The sequence below is a fragment of the Rattus norvegicus genome, chromosome 15 (genome assembly GCF_036323735.1).
Source record: "Rattus norvegicus strain BN/NHsdMcwi chromosome 15, GRCr8, whole genome shotgun sequence".
NCBI lineage: Eukaryota > Metazoa > Chordata > Mammalia > Rodentia > Muridae > Rattus > Rattus norvegicus.
Window position 1 is genome coordinate 69,822,837 of NC_086033.1, and position 25,449 is coordinate 69,848,285.

Sequence of the window (25,449 nt, forward strand, 5' to 3'; positions counted from 1 at the left end):
TGTATGTAAGTATAACGTATACTTAAATATACTTATTTACATATATAGTTTATATACATATATAGATTATATATTATAATATATAAATTATAGAAAGACATTTTGAAGATGTTTGAATGAAGTCAGTGTTTGATGAGGACAGTTTGTAGAGGATAACATAGAAGAGCAGCGTTTGCTGACATGAGACTGGCACCTCAGTTTCTATTACTGTGTAACAAAATGACCACAGTTTCCAACTAAGGTTTGGTTGAGTTTGTGAGCTAAGCTGGTATCCATGTTCCTCTCGCGGGCTCATGTGCCGTAAGCTATGAAATCGGTTCCTCGTGTGTGTGGACTGATTCTTTTGTTGTAGTTGTTTTATTTTGCCTCTCGCGGCTGAGGCTGCTATCTGCTCTTTCGAAGAGCCTTTGTGTTGCCACATGGACAATGTACAGAGGTTTTGCTCTACAAAGTCAGCAGGGGAGTCTGCTGCATCTTCATTCACATCGCACTTCTTCCTGACTGACTTCTCAGCGTGCTAAGCCTCGCATCCTCTGAGGGCCCCGTTCAAACCTCTGTTATCATTTCATCTCTTGATTCCTGTACTCGCATCTTCAGTGTCTCCTAAATCCTGACTTTGATTTCATATTTCTTTTTAGTGGGATTGAGTATGTAATTCATCTGTGATCTGGCATATGGAAATGAAATACTATCGTAGTTTATAACTCTGCCAGATCATATCTGATTATCATATTATGATATTTTCTGTTAAGCCCCCTTATTTTGTGCGAAGTTTATATTAAGTAAATTATAACATTCACTAAGTAAATAATTAAATCCTCTTTAATAATCATTTCTAAGCTCCTTAGTTGAATTTTTGTTTTGTTCATAAGTGGCGGTACATTTTCAGACATTTTTGTAATCTGTAATGTGATTAGACCTTTATTGAAAACTTTGTCAGAATAAGGCCAGCTGTTCGTTTCGGGTGGGTTAGGCAGTGCTTTAATCAGGGTGACATGGGACGGCTGCTGACTTACTGCACCATTGTTAATACTGTCTGAGCAGTCATTGATTCCATCAACTGCAGCTTTCTGTCCAGGCTCTAATGATATGGACACATACAGAAAAGATGCATGTTTCCACACATAAGTATAAAAGCTCTACAATAAATGAATAGGTTTACAGACAGAAGTCATTGTGCTTACAGATTTTCTCTGTTCTCCTGGCCATGAATTCATGGATACATCGAAGTCTGTAGGATTGACGAGAGAGCTTGATTTGTGGTTGTTCACAAGCTTATTTTTTTTAAAACATGTTTTGTTATTCTCTTACGTTACTATACCTCACTAGGTGACAGCATTCTTAACTGACCTGGAGTTTATAGAAAAGAGCCGTTGAGACCAGTGTCTGAACTGGTACTTAGGTAATTTTACAATTCCATCCTTTCCTTTTAATTGGAGTGAAAGCCTGGAATATATTACTTGGATTATATTCTAATATTATATCTTCACTGATGCTAGGAGATGGTGAACATTTTTCTAAGGAACGTCTAGAAAGCTTTTCAGGGTATTCTTCACAACATACAAATGGATAGGTGAGCTTCTGAACATTGCTCTGATCTCATGATTTGGTTTAGGTTTGTATCAGTATAGCTATTTGGGTTTTTATAGAGAGAGGCGTATGGATTTAGAGTTTCAAGAAATGCTTGTGACTTGGTGGACTGCAGTTGCTCAGTATGCCCGAGGCTCTGACTTCAGTTTTCAGTAAAACACAAACTTGCACATATATCACACACGTACACATGCACACACATACATGCTCACAGAAATATACACAAACATACATGCATGTGCATATATATGTACATATAACACACCTTACATCCATGTAGACATGCACTACTTATATGCACATGCATGCACACACTCACATGAACAATTCTAATGCTATCATTGAGTAACAGAGTTTTCCTTATCATCTGTGTTTTGATTCTGTTTACTTCAAGCTGTCTCAGGATTTTGTTTAGTTTTAGGATTCCCAAAAGTCTATGGTTGGCTTAGCAAGTGTCTTCGTTTAGTTTCTAGAGCTGGATAAACACCATGGCCACAAGCACCTTGGGAAGAAAGAGTCTGTTTTGTCTTAGAGTTTACAGTCTACAGTGAAGGGAAATCACAGCAGGAACTCAACATAGGAACCTATAGACAGGAAATGAAGTAGAACCATAGAGGAGTGCTGTTTCCTGACTTGCTCCCCATGGTATGCTCAGACGATTTTCTCACATAGGATCACCTACACAGGGCTGGCCCCTCTCTCAGTAAGTGGGCCTTCCCATAGCGATCACTAATTAAGAAATGCCTCACAGATGTTCCTGCAGGCCAATTCGGTTCCCTGGAAGAAGCTGACAACACCCAGTGTGCACAGCAAGCTGGTTATGGATGGACTTCTTGTGTCCTTTTGATTATGCACTTCTAAACTAAAATTATAAAACCCAACATGCTATAAAATATGAATCTTTTTGGGTTATGATGTCATGCTGGAAAGTGGGAGATTTCATATCTGAACTTATATGGCAGTCAAAATGTAGGCATGCTAAAAGCACTGGGATATTTATTTGTACTTCCAGCCCATCCCTAAATCATGTCAATGTGCTAAAATATAGAATACAAATATTTTCAAGTGTTTTGTTTGAGGAATGTTGAATATGTGTCACATTCTGTAGTGTTTTAAATTTATTTAGGAAACATATTCTCAAGAATATTCTAAGGATAGGCTTTTTCTGTTAAATTTAGTACGAGTTAGTACGAACCTTTGCTTTCATATCATACGTAATTCTTCTGGAAGACCCAGCCGTGCTGCCACTTCTTTCTTCACTTTTATTTTTTAAATATTTCATCAGAAGGCACTGCTCGCTTCTTAGAAAGTTTCTTCTAGCGTAGCTTTAAAGACCTTTCTCTCTCAGTGCAGGCTGAGGAACCCAGTGCTTCGTGCATACTAGCCAAGTATTCGACAACGGAGCTGCATGTCTAGTCTGTGAGGGACTGTGACCTGGACGTGTCAGGCAGTTAGATGCTTTGCTTCGCATGTCATTTCTCAGGGTGTTTTTTTTTTTTTAAAGATTTATTTATTTTATGTATGTGAGTACACTGTCGCCTTCTTCAGACACACCAGATGAGGTCATCGGATATCATTGCAGATGGTTGTGAGCCACCATGTGGTTGCTGGGATTTGAACTCAGGACCTAGGGAAGAGCAGTCAGTGCTCCTAACCACTGAGCCATCTCTCCAGCCCTCTCAGGGGGTTTAATCACAGCAATAGAACATCTAATTTCTTGTGATTTCCAGCCTGCATATTGTAGAAATCTTAATTATTTTATATGCATTACTATATAGATAGTTCCTTAAACTAGTAATTTAGTTAGCAGTAAGCTATACACATCTCTAGAATTTACTAGCAGCTAAACCACCAAAGGACTTAGATGTTAAGAGAGTCTGTAAACTACCCTGAAAAGAGACTGTGTGCGTCTGTGATTTACTTGCAGACTACAGCTTCATTACAATACCATTAACTGTGCTTTTAGTTCAAGGTGATCTAAATGTACATTCCTCTGGAGTTTTGAAGTTTTCTGTATGGATATTACATATCAAATAATTGAATATTAGTTACTTGTGTAAGGTTACCCCTGTTGAAGAGACTGCATACTAAATTTTTATCATTTTATTTTGAGGTGTAATATATAACTAATTTTCTTGGATATTTTGTTTTATTAAATGCAAACTTACTAAAACACGAGCTTTTCTTTCACTTTCCCTGTTCTAAGATTTTCTTCAGGGAATAGGGAGGCAAAGTTTAGAACAGAGGCAGAAGGAACACCCATTCAGAGCCTGCCCCACATGTGGCCCATACATATACAGCCACCCAATTAGACAAGATGGATGAAGCAAAGAAGTGCAGACCGACAGGAGCCGGATGTAGATCGCTCCTGAGAGACACAGCCAGAATACAGCAAATACATAGGCGAATGCCAGCAGCAAACCACTGAACTGAGAACAGGACCCCCGTTGAAGGAATCAGAAAAAGGACTGGAAGAACTTGAAGGGGCTTGAGACCCCATATGAACAACAATGCCAAGCAACCAGAGCTTCCAGGGACTAAGCCACTACCTAAAGACTATACATGGACTGACCCTGGACTCTGACCTCATAGGTAGCAATGAATATCCTAGTAAGAGCACCAGTGGAAGGGGAAGCCCTGGGTCCTGCTAAGACTGAACCCCCAGTGAATGTGATTGTTGGAGGGAGGGTGGTAATGAGGGGAGGATAGGGAGGGGAACACCTAGAGAAGGGGAAGGGGAATGTTGGCCTGGAAACCGGGAAGGGGAATAATAATCAAAATGTAAATAAGAAATACTCAAGTTAATAAAGATGAAAAAAAATAAGAAAAAAATAAATAAAGTGATGGATGCTGTGTACGGAGAACTGCTGCATTCTAGGGACTGTGCTAACTAACGGCTTGCCAGCAGTAAATGATGTTGTGATTTCCATGTGCTTGAAAAGAGAACTAAAGCACTCCGAAGAACTAAGGAACTAGGGTTTGGGATTTTATTTCCAATTCATAATGTTCTTTGACTTGGCATTGCTGAGCCGGTATTCATGTTGGGAAAGAGCAGTCAGGAGCTCAGCTTTAAGACATATTAAGTCTGGAAAATCAAAGAGTGAGATCAATAAGCAGTCAAATTTAGAGATCAAGCCCAGGTGCAGGAGCCAGCAAAGGCACTTGAGCAGCTGCTGTGAGAGGGAGCAATGTGAAGAGGATGCTGAGAGAAAGGGTAGGTAGTGTGCTGTTAGACGAGGACCAGAGCAGGCAGGGAGACCTGGCCTTTTCATTTTGCTCATACTAGTTACTCCACCATGTTTGATTTCACACTATTGGCAATTTAAAAACTAACTCATACATTTTCATGAAAATTTAAAAATCAGCTTTTGTAAGATGTTCAAGCTGAGTTCAGTCCACCCCTGATTACAGACTCTCACAAAGGCTGTGAAGTGGCCGATTTAGAACTCAGGCTAGGGAATACAGAGGCTGTGTGGACATTGAGATGGATGTTTTAGAGAGTCAGCCAGGGTACTATACTCAGTCCAGTATGGAAGCTTAGTAGGACTGAATCCCAGACAAGAAGAAGCTGAGGGGAGGAGGTATTTCATCTCATGATCTGCCGGTGACAGTGAAGGCCTTGCTGCCAGCGCAGGCCTGGTGGGCAGTTCACTTATATCTGTGCTGCCCAGAAAGGGGTGAGCCTGGGGAGAGCTGGTGCCCAGCTGACACTCTGTTTTACCATCGAGCTCTCCATATGAGCGGTGGATCTGTACTCCTCGGCTACCCTCTATGCCCTCACAGGATCCATCTAAAGGCGTGCCTCAAAGTACCGCATACTTTCTTAGTTCAACTATACGACAACCAGAATTAACCAGCACAAATGGGTTTAGGTCAGTGGATTATTTCTTCTGGTAGACTCTGCAATTTTTTATGATTTATTTTGTCATTTCTATTTTATGTGTATGTATTTGTGTCTGCATAAATGCTTTGTGTGTGTGTGCTGCAAAGACCAGAGGAGGGCATGTGATCCTGTAGCACTCTAGTTACAGGTAGCTGTGGGCTGAGTCCTAACTGCTGAACCTTCTCTCAGTCTGCCTATTACTGTATTTTTTTAAAAGATTTTATTTTGTTTGTAAACTTTGTATAAACACAAGATGATTTCATGACTCTTTGTTTGTATACTTGATAGGAATGATAGTTTCTGACCTTAGGCTCTGCAGTTTAAGTCAGAATCATAGAAAAATACAATTTTAGAAGAGATTTTTTTCCACATATTTTTATTAGTAATTTTATTTATTTACATTTCAAATGTTATCTCCCCTCCCGATTTCCCCTCCACAAGCCCCTTATCCCCTTCCCCCTCTCCCCTGCCTCTATGAGGGTGCTCCCCAACCCACCCACCCACTGCCTTACTGCTCTAGCATTGCCCTACACTGGGGCATCGAGTTTCCACAGGACCAAGGACTTTTCTCTCCCAATAACACTATCCTTTACTACATAAGCAGCTGGAGCCATGGGTGCTTCCGTGTGTACTCTTTGGTTGGTGGTTACGTCTCTGGGAGCTCTGGGGGTGTCTGGTTGGTTGATATGGTTCTTTCTATGGGGTTGCAAAACTCCTTCAAGCTCCTTCAGTCTTTTCCCTAACTACTTCATTGGGGTCCCCATGCCCAGTCCAGTGGTTGGCTGTGAGCATTGCATCTGTTTATTGAAATAGTGTCTGGGTTTGGTGTCTGCATATGGGATGGATCCCCAAGTGGGGCAGTCTCTGGATGTCTTTTCCTTCAGTCTCTGCTCCACTCTTTGTCCCTGCATTTCCTTTAGACAGGAGCAATTCTGGGTTAATATTGTTGAGATGGGTGAGTGGCCCCATCCCTCAACCAGGGGCCTTGCCTTACTTCCGTCTATGGTCTCTACAGGTTCTCCCTCCCCTTTTTTGGGCATTTCAGCTAATCTAATCCCCATTGGGTCCTGGGAGCCTCTTGCTTTTCTGGCATCTGGGGCTTTCTTGTGGCTACTTTCAGTTCCCCATCCCCTACTACACACCTCCTTTCAATTTCCTGACCCTCTGTTTCCCAGCCCCTGGCTCTGCCAACATCTGATCCTGCCCCCCTCCTTTCCCTCCCCTTCCTCTTTCCCTGCCTCCCTCTACCTCCTGTGATTATTTTGTTCCTCCTTCTAAGTGGGACTGAAGCATCAACTTAGGTCTTCCTTCTTCTTGAGCTTCATATGGTCTGTGGATTGTATCTTGGGTGTTCCAAGCTTTTTGCCTAATATCCACTTATCAGTGAGAACATGCTATGTGTGTTTTTTCGTGATTGGGTTACCTCACTCAGAATGACATTTTCTAGTTCCATCCATTTGGCTGTGAATTTTGTGAGTTCATTGTTTTTAATAGCTGAGTAGTACTCCATTGTGTAGATGTACCACATGTTCTGTATCCATTCCTCTGTTGAAGGTCATCTGGGTTCTTTCCAGCTTCTGGCTATTATAAATAAGGCTTCTATGAACATAGTGGAACATGTGTCCTTGTTGTATGTTGGGGCATCTTTTGGGTATATGCCCAAGAGAGGTATATTGTATTATGTCCAATTTTCTGAGGAACCTCCAGACTGATTTCCAGAGTGGTTAAACCAGCTTGCACTCCCATCAGCAATGGAGGAGTGTTCCTTTTGGAAATAAAGTTATAAAGTTTAAATGGGTTAATTTTTAGAGTAGGATCTAGTATGAAATGTCCTCACTACTTTAAAGATTTATACAAAATATCCTGGTTTGTACAACTGACAAACTAGTTGAAATTTTCGAGGTGTAAAAGATATATAATCTCTCTCCATATGTATATGTTTGCATGTGTTGTGTATAATGTGTAGACGCCTGTCATAGAGTGTTGTGCCTATGCTGGGGTATACACTTCCATACTTCTCCATTAATCCATCCTATATAGTAAGTGTCTTCAGTGGCTCACAGTTGCCTTGCAGAACTGTTGAAGGTTCAGCTGTGTCCCTTGGTTCAGCCACACACTAGTGACCTGCTGAGCAGGTACTGTGCTGTAAAGGACAATGTTATCAGAACATGTGACGTTCGTTTTGAATTTCATCTTCTCAATCTACTTTGATGTTTTTTTCCCTAAGACAGCTTTGTATTTTATCAGCATGTTTTGGCTTTAAATTGCAAGAATTTGGTTTTTATCTTGCTGTAATCTAGTTTGGAGTTTTCAAGAATATGTATTTTAGGGAGAATATTAAACCTAAAATTTATTGTGGTCTTGGTCCAGGAAAACATACTCAGTTCAGAAGAAAAGTTTCTGTAATTTGTTTTAGAAAGTACTGGAGAGAAGTTTGATTCATTCAGTGCGCATATGAATTGGGGCTTACTATGTACTAGATACTGTTGGAGGAGAAGGGTAGCAAACCAAAGAAAAGCGTGAGCTCTTACAGTCTGTGAGGGCAGCGAGTGAGCAAAGCCGTTCTGCTCAGTCGCTGCTGCTGTGTACACGTGAAGGAATCTGACTTAATCCCAGGGTTGCTGAGATGGTACTTTCAAAATGGATTCTGAGTGGAGACCTGAAGAGATGCGAGAGGAGCGGCCTGGAGCGTGTGCACACTGTGCAGGCATGTGGGTGTGGGTGAAGATGCAGAATGGAAAGTGCTGGGAACACGGCCCTCATTTCCCCCAGAGTACATGCAAAGTACTGTGTTAGAGTGGCAGCTGGTAACTAATGCAGAGACAGCAGAGACTGCCAGAGACAGCAGTTACATTCTCCTCATTTCAGTATTTTCTGTGGAATTGTGACATATCCGTATTCCTGTGATGTTTGGAGAGAAGGGAGAAGAGTCAACCAAGGTTGCCCCAAAGATGTGTTCTTATTTCATACAGATTTGTTCACACAGTGCCTTTTTAAAAAGTGTCTCTTGCAAAAACTCTTTCATGATAATTCAGAGTTTTACAAGAAAATTGTAAAGGTAACTCAAATTGATGAGTGATCTAGAGCTAATAGCTTGACTGTGTGCGTAGGAGCCTGACGGACTGGTCACATCCAGCTGTACACGGATACGTGACCCCTGTTAGCCTCTTCAGCTTCCTAATGTACAACATGGACTGTTACCATAACTGGAGCCTACAGCACATTTATCTGTTCTTTACATATAGAGGGACATCCTCTAGATTGAACTACTTATTCATTACGTCTGCAACCAGCACCTCACGGTGTGCGGTTTAAGCCTGGCCCTGGCTGGATAGGAACCCGACTGTGGATAGGATGCTGTCTATTATGTTGTTTCTCAGAGTTTCCATGATTTATTACTTAATAGTAACAATGATATGCTTTGTAACTTTCTAATATGGAGTTTTACTTAAGGAAGTTTTGGACATTAAAATTTTAATAAATATTTTCATCTTAAGCTTGGTATTTAGTTTAATATGTATCATACCTTTGATAGAATTTAATGAGCCTAGGAAAGCAATGTATATTTTTAAATAGTGAATGAAAGCCTTATCAGATTAAAAGAAATGCTAATTTATGTGTAATCAGTTCTGGATTTGGTGTCTTTATTTAACACAAATGAGTATCAGTTTGGACATTTTGGAGCACACAGTACTTTCCCTTTGACAGCAGTAAAGGTGATGTTTTTAGTTAGACCTGAGGTGGCTGTGTGTTTCCTCTCCTTGGAGCACTCTCCCCAGCTTCTTCTACATTTCTCGTTCTTTAGGGCTCAACTAAACTACAAAGCAGAAGTTCTACTAGTCTCACCATAGTCATCTATTTCCTTTGAGACAGGTTAATTTGGGTTCTGTTAGTTTGTACATGAGTGTGTGGTTGTTCACCTTCCCCACTATAAATGGCCGCCAGAGGATAGAGGGTTGTGGTTCTGTCCTGTGCCCATGTATAGTGACGAGGACAGTCCTGACACCATCTGCTTCAGTGTTCACTAACCACCATGAGAAAGAGGTGAAGAACTAGCATCACTGTGCTAGTTTTCACATCAGAGCTCTGTTCAAGGATAGGACTGGGATCATTCCCAATGATACTTATAATTCTAGATGCCCTTAGGCATTTCAAGTTAAGTTTTCCTGATTCTGTGATAAGAGTTACTTCTTAGATAAAGAAACTGAGGTGCTTGTGAGTTTGTCAGAGACAAGCCTAGGAAGCAGGAGAAGCTCCTTGTTTGGTTTGCAGTTCAGCTCTTTCGTGCACAGGAGAGAACAGCTTTAGATGCTTACTTTGTATGTGTGCTATACTCTTCTTTCCTGTGATCATTTGTGCGCACTTGGAATGTGCTCCCGTGTGCTTTACTGTACTCCTCACCTTCAGATGACAGAGAACGCAAGGTGGCACGCTCTCTTATGCTTCAGCTGTGTTGCAGTTCTCAGGGCCTAGGGCTTTGCTGGCCTCCAGTTGGGACATACTAGCCTGTCCTTCATTAATTATGTTTTTATGCCAGTCTAGGCATCTGGGTGTGGGAAGGTTGTAATTCTAGGTGCTGACATCTAGTCTTGTCTCTTGGTGGGTGTTTTGTTCCTTGGCTTCTGTTGCGCTCTCTGATTCTTAGTGTGATGGCTGTGTGTTGCCTGGTAGGAGTTTGTTCTGGGATCCTGATGGGTGTGGCCCTGTGGGGGTAAAATTGTTCCTGGTTGGTGAGAGCTGATGCTCAAGAATGTGGAAGGGACTGAGGGAGGAAGAAAGCAAGGATTCTTGTAGGATATACTTATTGCCCTGGGAATGGAGTCAGAGTGCAGAGGCCATAACAGGCAGTTCCCTACAGAGGTGGTGCTGAGTCTGAAGGATTGGATGTAGAGAAGAGAGAGTAATCATGGTCTTCAGTGATGCCTCCTGCTTCTGTGGCCTGAGTGGCACGTGAGTTCCCAGGCAGTGCCTTCTAGAGTTGTGGGCTGGGATAATGAATAGGCTGAGTTGGGAGGAAGGTTACAGCAGATCTGCTAGATGCACTGGAGAGGGAGGCAGACAGTAGGGGAGGCTACAGTAGTCTCGTCTCCTACAGACCTGGGGATAAGACTGTAATATTGATTTAGAGGAATGGTGGGAGGGGTGAAATTGCCTCCACCCTTCCTGTGTGGCCTGTAAGGTCTCTGGGAATGAGGGGGTGGGGTGGGGTGGGGACTGCAACACTACATAGCTGGGGATTAGATGGGGAGGTGAAGAGCTACAGTTACCCAGTCTGCTTAGATGGCTGTAGATCACATTCAAGCATTACCTTAACGGGAAGGTGGAGCTGCCCTCGTAGAGTGAATATTTTGCGAAGAATTATTCATACTGTAAGATGCCTGTTTAACTCAGCATTCTTAATACTGGTAGAAGTAGTTGATTTTTGACGATGGTTTCTTTCTGGATGATTCTTGAATCTAATATAGTGCTGTAACCATTTTAGTTGTTATAAACACACATTTTGAAATCCATGATCTGGCATAACCATATTCAGTTCATTCATGCTAACTCACAGCAATACTCCTTGATATTTTTTTCTTTTTGAGCTGTTATTGTGTTCATGGTTTGTCTATTGTATAATACTGTTCATTGTATTCTGCTAATCTTTCCTGTATTCTGCTATGCAGTCTTCAATGTTCCATGTATTTCCAGGAAGATCCCATTTTGAATCAGAAGCATTAAGATTAAAAAAAAAAATTCTGAACTGTTTCTGCTTCTTTTTGGTATTATTTTCTTTAGGCTAAGGTTTAAAAGCTTATGAATTTCTTTCTTATACATTTGTATTATTGGAGTGGTTATAGATTTAGCATCAGGTGGTGTTTGGAGTGCTACAATGTGGATTCCTGATTCTCTGAAAGAGTGGCAGAAAGTTCCTGGATTCTGACTGATACTGAAGCCATGTTAGGGACTGAATGGCATGGTACTTCCCCTGGAACAGAGCAAGCAGGGTGTGGGCCTTTATGATTGTTGATGGTTGCCTTAGGTGTAAGGGTTGTTCATATAATTAAGTATTTTCCAGGAATGTCCTCTCTGCCAAGGTTAATGCTCCATGATAATCAGACAGAGCGTGAGTCTGTGGTTAATGTCTCAGCAAAATGGTAGAGTGTTGTGATCTTCAGGACAACCCTTAAGGCTGTGGGAACCCTGAAAATATATATAAGGAGGCAATATGAATTGTGTAAGGAGCTTCACAAATCTAAAGGAACAGAGGCAGCTGCATTAAGAGCCAGCTTGTGAGAAAGATAGTAAGGAAGGACGTAAAGAGATTTAGGGTGTGTTGGTCCAAAGGCAAGAACCCCACTCTGCTGAGTTGTTTTGTTTATGCTTACAAAGGCAGGCGGTTCCCCAAGTTCAAGATCAGCCTAAGACAGAATACATTTCCAGTGGAATGGGAATTTCAGGAGAGGATCCAACCCAGCCAAGTTTACAAGGGCAGGCAGATCTCTGAATTCTTTTGTGTTGTTAAATGAAAATGTACTTTCCACTCTTTTCCTAAGAGTCAATCGACTATGGTAATGAAATGCTGGTTCATGGGTTGATCAAGAGGTAAACTGAATATAAGAAATACTCAAGTTAATAAAAAAAAAAAAAAAAAAAAAAAAAAAAAGAGGTAACTGACCCTGGACTCTGACCCCATAGGTAGCAATGAATATCCTAGTAAGAGCACCAGTGGAAGGGGAAGCCCTGGGTCCTGCTAAGACTGAACCCCCAGTGAACTAGACTATGGGGGGAGGGCGGCAATGGGGGGAGGGTTGGGAGGGGAACACCCATAAGGAAGGGGAGGGGGGAGGGGGATGTTTGCCCGGAAACCGGGAAAGGGAATAACACTTGAAATGTATATAAGAAATACTCAAGTTAATAAAAAAAAAAAGAAAGAAATATAAAGAAAAAAAAAGAGGTAAACTGAAATAAAGGACTGAATTGATATGAAAATTAAAGCTGGACTTTTGGTCTGCCTGAGATGAGCTAGCTGACAGTCATAGCAATTTTTTTTTTTTTTTTTTTTTTTTTTAAGAACTTTTCCTAACAAGAGCTGAGCTGTCTGGAGGTCTCTGGAGAGCAAACACAGCTCTTCAGGAATTTTTTTCTAAAATGATTTCTGATTTTGGCCAGAAAATCCATGAAAAGCAAATATAGTTTTTTTTTCTTTTTTTTTTTTTTTTAAAGAATTTTTCATGGCTCTTTTAGAATTTTTTTTAGTAGGATTTCTGCTTTATACCAGAAATTTCTGACTCTGGTCAGAAAACCCATGAACTATTCATGGGTTTTAGAGCTCTCAGAGTTTTTCCTAGCATCAGAGCTTTTTGGAGCAAAAAGCTGTCTCAAGCAGATTTTGGGCAAAGAACTATCTACAGAGAGAGAGCTGGCTAAGGAGCCACCCTGAGCAGAACACAGGCCTCAGCTTGGACCCACGATTTGACTTTGAGTCATTTGATTTGAAGTTTCCAGATACCCCTTCTCTCAGGAATCCCTCTCCAAGTGGAGGCTGGACCTTGGCGTATCTCAGCATAGTAATGAAAATGAAGTATATGTTCTTTATTGTTAAAATTACTTGCTTTATGTTATCATGTATAGCCAATACTTAGAAATGATATTTTAATAGTTAAAAGGAATGACATTTCCTCTTTACGCTTGTACAGTTTTCTATGCTTGGTTATTTGTTTTTTTTTTTAAAAAAGATAAGCTACCTCAGAATTTCTTGTGGATATTTGTTCTGGAGTAAACAAGTTAAATTGTTACATAAGAGGCATCTAAACCCAATTATAGACTATAAAATTTTGCTTTTCTTTTCTATCGACACTGAGATCAATCATAGCTAGCTATCAAGTCCAGTTGAACCTTCCTTCTGTGCATTTTTTATCAGCTACTCTCACAGTAACCTGCTTCTTTTCTAATATCCTTTGACTATCATCAGTGACCCCGACTAAAATAGTTAAGGGAAAAACAGATCCTAAACATAACAACCCCAAAAGCTTATTCCCCAGATATATTAACATATCTAGCTGGTGGCAAGTCAAACATCTTTATATTTGATTTATTTTGGCGTCAAAATTTTCCTGAGTACAGTTTATAAGGAACCTTATCCTGTTTTGTTAGTTAAGCATCCATGTTTCTGTATTAGAACACTGTGTGAAGGGTGCATGAGTAGCTCTCAGAGAGCACTGCTGCTTTGGTCTTTGACATGCCTTTCTGTTGAGCATTCACATTGTGTGTGTCACCAGTCTTCTCTCTTCATTAAGTCTTTATTCCTAGACAATTCCTAATGTTGGCAAAGTCTAAAACAGCCTAAGGGCTAGAGAGATGACTCAGCAGTTGAGTGCTTGCTGGTTTTCCAAAGGACCTGAGTTCAGTTCCCAGCACTCATCAGGTGGATTACATCCACTTCTAATTCCAGCTCTAGGATCTCTGGCCAGTGTACAACCCATGTCGTACACAATATACGTGTGTGTGTGTGTGTGTGTGTGTGTGTGTGTGTGTGTGTGTGTGTGCGTGCGTGTATACATATATATTCCCCACCCCCCCATAAACACAGATTAAAAAAATAAGATGGATTTCTATATTGAGTATAATTATTAAAAATAAGACATTTGAGTATGTTTATAAAATAGATATTCTTAGGGAAAGTTTCTCATAAATCTAATTGGCAGGCAGTTGAAGCCTTGGGTATTTTTTTTTTTTTGTCATAATTAATAGCTGGTTAGCCTGCATGTAGAAACTTAGCTAGAAAATGATCCATTTTCCTTTAAATGTCAAGCACGGTAAGTACATCTGCTAAGATGAGTTTTCTTTTATTTGCTTGTTTATCTTCCCATTTTGAATCTCAATTTATAATCTGGACTTAGGTTTCTAAACATCTTTTTTAATCTTGTGCACCTAATAGTTTATGTGACAATTCTTTTGCTTCTAGTAAGCATTGGAAACATATAGCTACACAATAAGTTGGCATTTACTATCTGGAGAACAATGAGGGTAGTTTTCTTGCAATGCAGGAAATAGGTCAACCATATTTAGGTTGTTAGTGCCAGCTTGTGAAATCTGGTGATCCCAGGCAATGAACAAGGACCTGTATCTTGACACTTATTTATGTCAAAATAAACAGTCGAAGAATCCCAAACATGTTTATCAAATATAAATCATATATTTGGTAATACTGTAGGCATTTTTTTGTGAAACGGTAGAAGAAAGTATACACACACACACAAGTGTATACTTGATATAGGACAAATTTGTAGCTGATAAACTACTTTTATCATCATTCATATCATTGCTTAACTTTCTTATGTGCTAACCAGGAAGATTTCATGATAGATAGCTAGAACTCAGAAGTTGCTGAGATGTAAGGTAACAAGGTATTAGCTTAGTAATCTTCTACTAGTGTAAGTTTAGGCATTTAAAAATTAAGAAACTCTCAGTGCTGTCTTAATTCTAATGTGCATGCTGTACTTCTGCCTTTTAGAACCTAGGTCACAGCCACAGCACCTTTATCAAGGACAGCACAGAGTATCGAATACTGAGCAAAATGGGATAAAGGATGGCAATCAATCAAGACATCTTCCTCGGAACGACCCCAGGCAGCCGAGAAATGAGAAACCTCCTCGCTTTCAAAGAGACACCCCCAATTTGAAGTCAGCCTTAGAAAACAGCGTATTATCTAGAAATAGAGGCTCCGAAAGACCAAGCAGTTCTTCAGGTTCTGATGTGTGGGCAGAAGAGAGGATCAAGTGTGATAGGCCGTATTCTAGATATGACAGAACTAAAGACGCTTCGTATCCTTTAGGTTTTCAGCACAATGATGGTGCTTTTAAAAGGAGAGATAACTCTATGCAAAACAGATCAGGAAGAGGCCCGTTGTATGCAGAGGCAAAAGAAAACCCACATCCTTCAGAATTTGTAGATTATAATAATCAAAAACGTGGGAAAAGAGAAAACCAAACCAGTAATCCTGATCATTTTTATGACAGGAAATCACGAACAATGAATAGTGAAGCGTTTAGTGGTCTAAAAATTGAAAAACATTTTAGTGCAAATACTGATTATCAGAATCCTGTCCAAAGTAATAGTTTTGTTGGTGTTCCAAATGGAGAAACAGATATGCCTATGAAAGGAAGACGAGTAGGACCAATTAAGCCAGCAGGACCTGTCACAGCTGTGCCCTACGATGATAAAATATTTTATAATAGTGGGCCCAAAAGAAGATCTGGGCCAATTAAGCCTGAAAAGGTGATAGAATCATCTATTCCTGTGGAGTATGCAAAAATGTGGAAACCTGGAGATGAATGTTTTGCACTTTATTGGGAAGACAACAAGGTATGAATGTTGTAAACATGCTGCTACGTGTTATGTGATATTCTTGCAGGACTCTAGACAGGATCTGTATGTTTTATTCTGTAAACATACCTGTTTTGAGCACCTAATGGGATTTATAGGTATGTAATTCATAAAAACAATTTAACATTTTTTGTGAATGCATAGGCAGAATTTGTTTTAGCTTCCGTGTGAGAACCATCTGAAAAGCGATTACACTTAGTTCAGTCATAGTTCACATACGTTTGGTGAATTAGAGGTGCTGACTTTCTTGCAAATTTTCCTCAGTTTCAACGGTGAAACTCATTTTGGTGGTACAAAATTATGTGAGTTTTCATTTAAAGAGAATATATATATATATGTATATATATGTATATATATATATAGCCTATAAAGATACATATAAGCTAGCTTTCACCTTGTAATAAATTAATACTTATTTGTTGGCTAAAAGGGACTGAAAGAAACCATGGTGGGAAAGGAGAAGATGGGGAAAAGGAAAAGAATAGAATGAGAAGAATCTTATGAGAGCTTGGAGACTGGGTTGGCACAGAAAGGGAAGAGAACCTAGAATGTTGTTAATTTTATGAGTTCAATGAAGATTTTGTATAGTGTGTTTTAATTACATTTGCCACCTTTCCTAAGTCTACTCAGATCCACTTCTTGCTCCCTACCCACCCAAATTTGTGTCCTCTTTTTAAGTTTTTAATTTAGAAATTTATTATACACAGGGGCTGGAGAGACTGGCTGCTCTTCCAGAGGACTAGGGTTCAATTCCCAGTACTCACATGTCACCAGCAGAGTCTGTAACTCCAGTCCCAGGGTATATATCTCATACCCTCATCCAGATATATACACAGGCAAGACACATAAAAAATAAATCTTTAAAAAATTATTACACCAAGTCCAATTTGTGCTGCCCTCAATAGTGTTAGATGTGGAGTCTTTGACTGTAGCATAGTCAACTTACCAGGGAATATACTCTTAAAGAAAACTGACCCTCCCTCCCTCCCTCTTGCAGCAACTGTCAGCGGCCAGTAGGTCCTCAGCTAGAGGCAGGGCCTTGTATAGTCCTCTCCTCTCCACTCTGTGATTTAGTCTGACTTCGGCCTGTTACAGGTCTTAGGCATGCTCTCACGACCACTGTGAGTTCATATGTGCAACTTCCTGCTATGTCCAGACAGCGTTTTCTCTTTAGTCATCCACTACCTCTGCCTCTTTTTTGTTCCCTCCCCTTCCATGGTCCTGGGATCATAGGGGTAGGGGTATGACTTATATGCTGCACTTAGGGCTGAACATTACACAGTCTTTTGTTCTCTGCACCTTGACTAGTTGTGGATCTCTCTGTTAATCGCCATCTTTTGTAAATAGAAGCTTTTCAGATGTGAGTTGATAGGTGCGTTAATCTCTGGGTATAACAGTCTAATACTGTGTCTCTTTAGCTGAATAGTAGTAGTAGGTTCTACCATAGGGACTAGGACCTCTCCAGCCATAGATCCTCAGCCCCAACAATGGTGCCAAGTATGGCTTTCAGTTTGTGAAGTGGACCTTAGATCCAATTAAACAGTGCTTGGCTATACTCATTCTATTCATGCCTCTGTTGTACTATTGGGCATGTCTTGCTGGGGCAGTCATTATTATTGTCTGCAGCGTTTATAGCTGGATAAGATTGATGCTTACTTTTCTTTTTTTTTTTTTTTTTTTTTTTTTTTTTTTTTTTATTAACTTGAGTATTTCTTATATACATTTCGAGTGTTATTCCCTTTCCCGGTTTCCGGGCAAACATCCCCCTCCCCCCTCCCCTTCCTTATGGGTGTTCCCCTCCCAACCCTCCCCCCATTGCCGCCCTCCCCCCATAGACTAGTTCACTGTGGGTTCAGTCTTAGCAGGACCCAGGGCTTCCCCTTCCACTGGTGCTCTTACTAGGATATTCATTGCTACCTATGGGGTCAGAGTCCAGGGTCAGTCCATGTATAGTCTTTAGGTAGTGGCTTAGTCCCTGGAAGCTCTGGTTGCTTGGCATTGTTGTACTTTTGGGGTCTCGAGCCCCTTCAAGCTCTTCCAGTTCTTTCTCTGATTCCTTCAATAGGGGACCTATTCTCAGTTCAGTGGTTTGCTGCTGGCATTCGCCTCTATATTTGCTGTATTCTGGCTGTGTCTCTCAGGAGCGATCTACATCCGGCTCCTGTCGGTCTGCACTTCTTTGCTTCATCCATCTTGTCTAATTGGGTGGCTGTATATGTATGGGCCACATGTGGGGCAGGCTCTGAATGGGTGTTCCTTCAGTCTCTGTTTTAATCTTTGCCTCTCCCTTCCCTGCCAAGGGTATTCTTTTTCCTCATTTAAAGAAGGAGTGAAGCATTCACATTTTGATCATCCGTCTTGAGTTTCGTTTGTTCTAGGGATCTAGGGTAATTCAAGCATTTGGGCTAATAGCCACTTATCAATGAGTGCATACCATGTATGTCTTTCTGTGATTGGGTTAGCTCACTCAGGATGATATTTTCCAGTTCCAACCATTTGCCTACGAATTTCATAAACTCGTTGTTTTTGATAGCTGAGTAATATTCCATTGTGTAGATGTACCACATTTTCTGTATCCATTCCTCTGTTGAAGGGCATCTGGGTTCTTTCCATTTTCTGGCTATTATAAATAAGGCTGCGATGAACATAGTGGAGCACGTGTCTCTTTTATATGTTGAGGCATCTTTTGGGTATATGCCCAAGAGAGGTATAGCTGGATCCTCAGGCAGTTCAATGTCCAATTTTCTGAGGAACCTCCAGACTGATTTCCAGAATGGTTTTACCAGTCTGCAATCCCACCAACAATGGAGGAGTGTTCCTCTTTCTCCACATCCTCGCCAGCATCTGCTGTCACCTGAGTTTTTGATCTTAGCCAATCGCACTGGTGTGAGGTGAAATCTCAGGGTTGTTTTGATTTGCATTTCCCTTATGACTAAAGATGTTGAACATTTCTTTAGGTGTTTCTCAGCCATTCGGCATTCCTCAGCTGTGAATTCTTTGTTTAGCTCTGAACCCCATTTTTTAATAGGGTTATTTGTTTCCCTGCGGTCTAACTTCTTGAGTTCTTTGTATATTTTGGAAATAAGGCCTCTATCTGTTGTAGGATTGGTAAAGATCTTTTCCCAATCTGTTGGTTGCCGTTTTGTCCTAACCACAGTGTCCTTTGCCTTACAGAAGCTTTGCAGTTTTATGAGATCCCATTTGTCGATTCTTGATCTTAGAGCATAAGCCATTGGTGTTTTGTTCAGGAAATTTTTTCCAGTGCCCATGTGTTCCAGATGCTTCCCTAGTTTTTCTTCTATTAGTTTGAGTGTGTCTGGTTTGATGTGGAGGTCCTTGATCCACTTGGACTTAAGCTTTGTACAGGGTGATAAGGATGGATCGATCTGCATTCTTCTACATGTTGCCCTCCAGTTGAACCAGCACCATTTGCTGAAAATACTATCTTTTTTCCATTGGATGGTTTTGGCTCCTTTGTCAAAAATCAAGTGACCATAGGTGTGTGGGTTCATTTCTGGGTCTTCAATTCTATTCCATTGGTCTATCTGTCTGTCTCTGTACCAATACCATGCAGTTTTTATCACTATTGCTCTGTAATACTGCTTGAGTTCAGGGATAGTGATTCCCCCTGAAGTCCTTTTATTGTTGAGGATAGCTTTAGCTATCCTGGGTTTTTTGTTATTCCAGATGAATTTGCAAATTGTTCTGTCTAACTCTTTGAAGAATTGGATTGGTATTTTGATGGGGATTGCATTGAATCTGTAGATTGCTTTTGGTAAAATGGCCATTTTTACCATATTAATCCTGCCAATCCATGAGCATGGGAGATCTTTCCATCTTCTGAGGTCTTCTTCAATTTCTTTCCTCAGTGTCTTGAAGTTCTTATTGTACAGATCTTTTACTTGCTTGGTTAGAGTCACACCGAGGTACTTTATATTATTTGGGTCTATTATGAAGGGTGTCGTTTCCCTAATTTCTTTCTCGGCTTGTTTCTCTTTTGTATAGAGGAAGGCAACTGATTTATTTGAGTTAATTTTATACCCAGCCACTTTGCTGAAGTTGTTTATCAGCTTTAGTAGTTCTCTGGTGGAACTTTTGGGATCACTTAAATATACTATCATGTCATCTGCAAATAGTGATATTTTGACCTCTTCTTTTCCGATCTGTATCCCTTTGATCTCCTTTTGTTGTCTGATTGCTCTGGCTAGAACTTCAAGAACTATATTGAATAAGTAGGGAGAGAGTGGGCAGCCTTGTCTAGTCCCTGATTTTAGTGGGATTGCTTCAAGTTTCTCTCCATTTAGTTTAATGTTAGCAACTGGTTTGCTGTATATGGCTTTTACTATGTTTAGGTATGGGCCTTGAATTCCTATTCTTTCCAGGACTTTTATCATGAAGGGGTGTTGAATTTTGTCAAATGCTTTCTCAGCATCTAATGAAATGATCATGTGGTTCTGTTCTTTCAGTTTGTTTATATAATGGATCACGTTGATGGTTTTCCGTATATTAAACCATCCCTGCATGCCTGGGATGAAGCCTACTTGATCATGGTGGATGATTGTTTTGATGTGCTCTTGAATTCGGTTTGCCAGAATTTTATTGAGTATTTTTGCGTCGATATTCATAAGGGAAATTGGTCTGAAGTTCTCTTTCTTTGTTGTGTCTTTGTGTGGTTTAGGTATAAGAGTAATTGTGGCTTCGTAGAAGGAATTCGGTAGGGCTCCATCTGTTTCAATTTTGTGGAATAGTTTGGATAATATTGGTATGAGGTCTTCTATGAAGGTTTGATAGAATTCTGCACTAAACCCGTCTGGACCTGGGCTCTTTTTGGTTGGGAGACCTTTAATGACTGCTTCTATTTCCTTAGGAGTTATGGGGTTGTTTAACTGGTTTATCTGTTCCTGATTTAACTTCGATACCTGGTATCTGTCTAGGAAATTGTCCATTTCCTGAAGATTTTCAAATTTTGTTGAATATAGGTTTTTATAGTAAGATCTGATGATTTTTTGAATTTCCTCCGAATCTGTAGTTATGTCTCCCTTTTCATTTCTGATTTTGTTAATTTGGACACACTCTCTGTGTCCTCTCGTTAGTCTGGCTAAGGGTTTATCTATCTTGTTGATTTTCTCAAAGAACCAACTTTTGGTTCTGTTGATTCTTTCTATGGTCCTTTTTGTTTCTACTTGGTTGATTTCAGCTCTGAGTTTGATTATTTCCTGCCTTCTACTCCTCCTGGGTGTATTTGCTTCTTTTTGTTCTAGAGCTTTTAGGTGTGCTGTCAAGCTGCTGACATATGCTCTTTCCTGTTTCTTTCTGCAGGCACTCAGCGCTATGAGTTTTCCTCTTAGCACAGCTTTCATTGTGTCCCATAAGTTTGAGTATGTTGTATCTTCATTTTCATTAAATTCTAAAAAGTTTTTAATTTCTTTCTTTATTTCTTCCTTGACCAGGTTATCATTGAGTAGAGCATTGTTCAATTTCCACGTATATGTGGGCATTCTTCCCTTATTGTTATTGAAGACCAGTTTTAGGCCGTGGTGGTCCGATAGCACGCATGGGATTATTTCTATCTTTCTGTACCTGTTGAGGCCCGTTTTTTGACCAATTATATGGTCAATTTTGGAGAAAGTACCATGAGGAGCTGAGAAGAAGGTATATCCTTTTGCTTTAGGATAGAATGTTCTATAAATATCCGTTAAGTCCATTTGGCTCATGACTTCTCTTAGTCTGTCTACATCACTGTTTAATTTCTGTTTCCCTGATCTGTCCATTGATGAGAGTGGGGTGTTGAAATCTCCCACTATTATTGTGTGAGGTGCAATGTGTGTTTTGAGCTTTAGTAAGGTTTCTTTTACATATGTAGGTGCCCTTGTATTTGGGGCATAGATATTTAGGATTGAGAGTTCATCTTGGTTGATTTTTCCTTTGATGAATATGAAGTGTCCTTCCTTATCTTTTTTGATGACTTTTAGTTGGAAATTGATTTTATTTGATATTAGAATGGCTACTCCAGCTTGCTTCTTCTGACCATTTGCTTGGAAAGTTGTTTTCCAGCCTTTCACTCTGAGGTAGTGTCTGTCTTTGTCTCTGAGGTGTGTTTCCTGTAGGCAGCAGAATGCAGGGTCCTCGTTGCGTATCCAGTTTGTTAATCTATGTCTTTTTATTGGGGAGTTGAGGCCATTGATATTGAGAGATATTAAGGAATAGTGATTATTGCTTCCCGTTATATTCATATTTGATGTGAGGTTATGTTTGTGTGCTTTCATTCTCTTTGTTTTGTTGCCAAGACGATTAGTTTCTTGCTTCTTCTAGGGTATAGCTTGCCTCCTTATGTTGGGCTTTACCATTTATTATCCTTTGTAGTGCTGGATTTGTAGAAAGATATTGTGTAAATTTGGTTTTGTCATGGAATATCTTGGTTTCTCCATCAATGTTAATTGAGAGTTTTGCTGGATACAGTAATCTGGGCTGGCATTTGTGTTCTCTTAGGGTCTGTATAACATCAGTCCAGGATCTTCTGGCCTTCATAGTTTCTGGCGAGAAGTCTGGTGTGATTCTGATAGGTCTCCCTTTATATGTTACTTGACCTTTTTCCCTTACTGCTTTTAATATTCTTTCTTTATTTTGTGCGTTTGGTGTTTTGACAATTATGTGACGGGAGGTGTTTCTTTTCTGGTCCAATCTATTTGGAGTTCTGTAGGCTTCCTGTATGTCTATGGGTATCTCTTTTTTTAGGTTAGGGAAGTTTTCTTCTATGATTTTGTTGAAGATATTTACTGGTCCTTTGAGCTGGGAGTCTTCACTCTCTTCTATACCTATTATCCTTAGGTTTGATCTTCTCATTGAGTCCTGGATTTCCTGTATGTTTTGGACCAGTAGCTTTTTCCGCTTTACATTATCTTTGACAGTTGAGTCAATGATTTCTATGGAATCTTCTGCTCCTGAGATTCTCTCTTCCATCTCTTGTATTCTGTTGGTGAAGCTTGTATCTACAGCTCCTTGTCTCTTCTTTTGGTTTTCTATATCCAGGGTTGTTTCCATGTGTTCTTTCTTGATTGCTTCTATTTCCATTTTTAATTCCTTCAACTGTTTGATTGTGTTTTCCTGGAATTCTTTCAGGGATTTTTGCGATTCCTCTCTGTAGGCTTTTACTTGTTTATTAATGTTTTCCTGTGCTTCCCTAAGTGTGTTCAGGTCTTTCCTGAAGTCCTCCAGCATCATGATCAAATATGATTTTGAAACTAGATCTTGCTTTTCTGGTGTGTTTGGATATTCCATGTTTGTTTTGGTGGGAGAATTGGGCTCCGATGATGGCATGTAGTCTTGGTTTCTGTTGCTTGGGTTCCTGCGCTTGCCTCTCGCCATCAGATTATCTCTAGTGTTACTTTGTTCTGCTATTTCTGACAGTGGCTAGACTGTCTTATAAGCCTGTGTGTCAGGAGTGCTGTATACCTGTTTTCCTCTCTTTCAGTCAGTTATGGGGACAGAGTGTTCTGCTTTCGGGCGTGTAGTTTTTCCTCTCTACAGGTCTTCAGCTGTTCCTGTGGGCCTGTGTCTTGAGTTCACCAGGCAGCTTTCTTGCAGCAGAAAATTTGGTCTTACCTGTGGTCCCGAGGCTCAGGTTTGCTCGTGGGGTGCTGTTCAGGGGCTCTCTGCAGCGGCAGCAACCAGGAAGACCTGTGCCGCCCCTTCCGGGAGCTTCAGTGCACCAGGGTTCCAGATGGTCTTTGGCTTTTTCCTCTGGCGTCCGAGATGTGTGTGCAGGGAGCAGTCTCTTCTGGTTTCCCAGGCCTGTCTGCCTCTCTGAAGGTTTAGCTCTCCCTCCCACGGGATTTGGGTGCAGAGAACTGTTTATCCGGTCTGTTTCCTTCAGGGTCCGGCGGTGTCTCCGGCAGGGGTCCTGCCGCTCCTGGGCCCTCCCCCACGGGAGCCCAGAGGCCTTATACAGTTTCCTCTTGGGCCAGGGATGTGGGCAGGGGTGAGCAGTGTTGGTGGTCTCTTCCGCTCTGCAGCCTCAGGAGTGCCCACCTGACCAGGCGGTTGGGTCTCTCTCTCACCGGGTCTGGGAGCAGAGAGCTGCTGCGGGCCGGGATCCGCGGGTGTGGGACTTCCGGTAAACACAGAACGTGCCCGGTTCTAGAGAAATTCTGCTTCCGTGTGTCCCAAGCTCACCAGGCAGCTTTCTTGCAGCAGAAAATTTGGTCTTACCTGTGGTCCCGAGGCTCAAGTTCGCTCGTGGGGTGCTGCCCAGGGGCTCTCTGCAGCGGCAGCAACCAGGAAGACCTGTGCCGCCTCTTCCGGGAGCTTCAGTGCACCAGGGTTCCAGATGGTCTTTGGCTTTTTCCTCTGGCGTCCGAGATGTGTGTGCAGGGAGCACTCTCTTCTGGTTTCCCAGGCCTGTCTGCCTCTCTGAAGGTTTAGCTCTCCCTCCCACGGGATTTGGGTGCAGAGAACTGTTTATCCGGTCTGTTTCCTTCAGGGTCCGGCGGTGTCTGTGGCAGGGGTCCTGCCGCTCCTGGGCCCTCCCCCACGGGAGCCCAGAGGCCTTATACAGTTTCCTCTTGGGCCAGGGATGTGGGCAGGGGTGAGCAGTGTTGGTGGTCTCTTCCGCTCTGCAGCCTCAGGAGTGCCCACCTGACCAGGCGGTTGGGTCTCTCTCTCACCGGGTCTGGGAGCAGAGAGCTGCTGCGGGCCGGGATCCGCGGGTGTGGGACTTCCGGTATACACAGAACGTGCCCGGTTCTAGAGAAATTCTGCTTCCGTGTGTCCCAAGCTCACCAGGCAGCTTTCTTGCAGCAGAAAATTTGGTCTTACCTGTGGTCCCGAGGCTCAGGTTCGCTCGTGGGGTGCTGCCCAGGGGCTCTCTGCAGCGGCAGCAACCAGGAAGACCTGTGCCGCCCCTTCCGGGAGCTTCAGTGCACCAGGGTTCCAGATGGTCTTTGGCTTTTTCCTCTGGCGTCCGAGATGTGTGTGCAGGGAGCAGTCTCTTCTGGTTTCCCAGGCCTGTCTGCCTCTCTGAAGGTTTAGCTCTCCCTCCCACGGGATTTGGGTGCAGAGAACTGTTTATCCGGTCTGTTTCCTTCAGGGTCCGGCGGTGTCTCAGGCTCAGGGGTCCTGCCGCTCCTGGGCCCTCCCCCACGGGAGCCCAGAGGCCTTATACAGTTTCCTCTTGGGCCAGGGATGTGGGCAGGGGTGAGCAGTGTTGGTGGTCTCTTCCGCTCTGCAGCCTCAGGAGTGCCCACCTGACCAGGCGGTTGGGTCTCTCTCTCACCGGGTCTGGGAGCAGAGAGCTGCTGCGGGCCGGGATCCGCGGGTGTGGGACTTCCCGATGCTTACTTTTCTTATATAGTAGTGTGCATAGCACCTCTCGGAACTATCAGTGCTAGCCAGTAGAAATGGAGCTCCCGGTTAGTGACAGCTTGGTATCCCCACGTCCTATGACTTAAGTATGTACTCTCTTCAGCAGCTGGGTCTTACCATCAAGTTCTGGAGGGTAGCCAGTGCCATTGGCACTAACTTGTAATGTTTGGAGTCTGTCAGAACGTACTGGCCAACAATTCGAAAAGCAGTAATCCATTCTTGGCATAGAGCTTTTGTTTGTTAGCTTG

The 25,449-nt window shown here is 41.7% G+C and overlaps 1 protein-coding gene across 7 annotated transcripts in view; it reads left to right on the forward strand.

The window, feature by feature from the left end:
- The window catches only part of Tdrd3 (tudor domain containing 3), a 162,852-nt gene that overhangs the window by 74,083 nt on the left and 63,320 nt on the right, over positions 1 to 25,449 (forward strand). For 5 of the 7 annotated variants that reach the window (XM_063274315.1, XM_039093362.2, XM_039093361.2 and 2 more), the window contains one exon: positions 14,970 to 15,820. The exons of the other annotated variants lie outside the window; for them this stretch is intronic. In XM_063274315.1, coding sequence (XP_063130385.1) covers positions 14,970 to 15,820 — 851 coding nt within the window. The remainder of the gene's footprint in view (positions 1 to 14,969; positions 15,821 to 25,449) is intronic. 7 annotated transcript variants of the gene reach the window in all.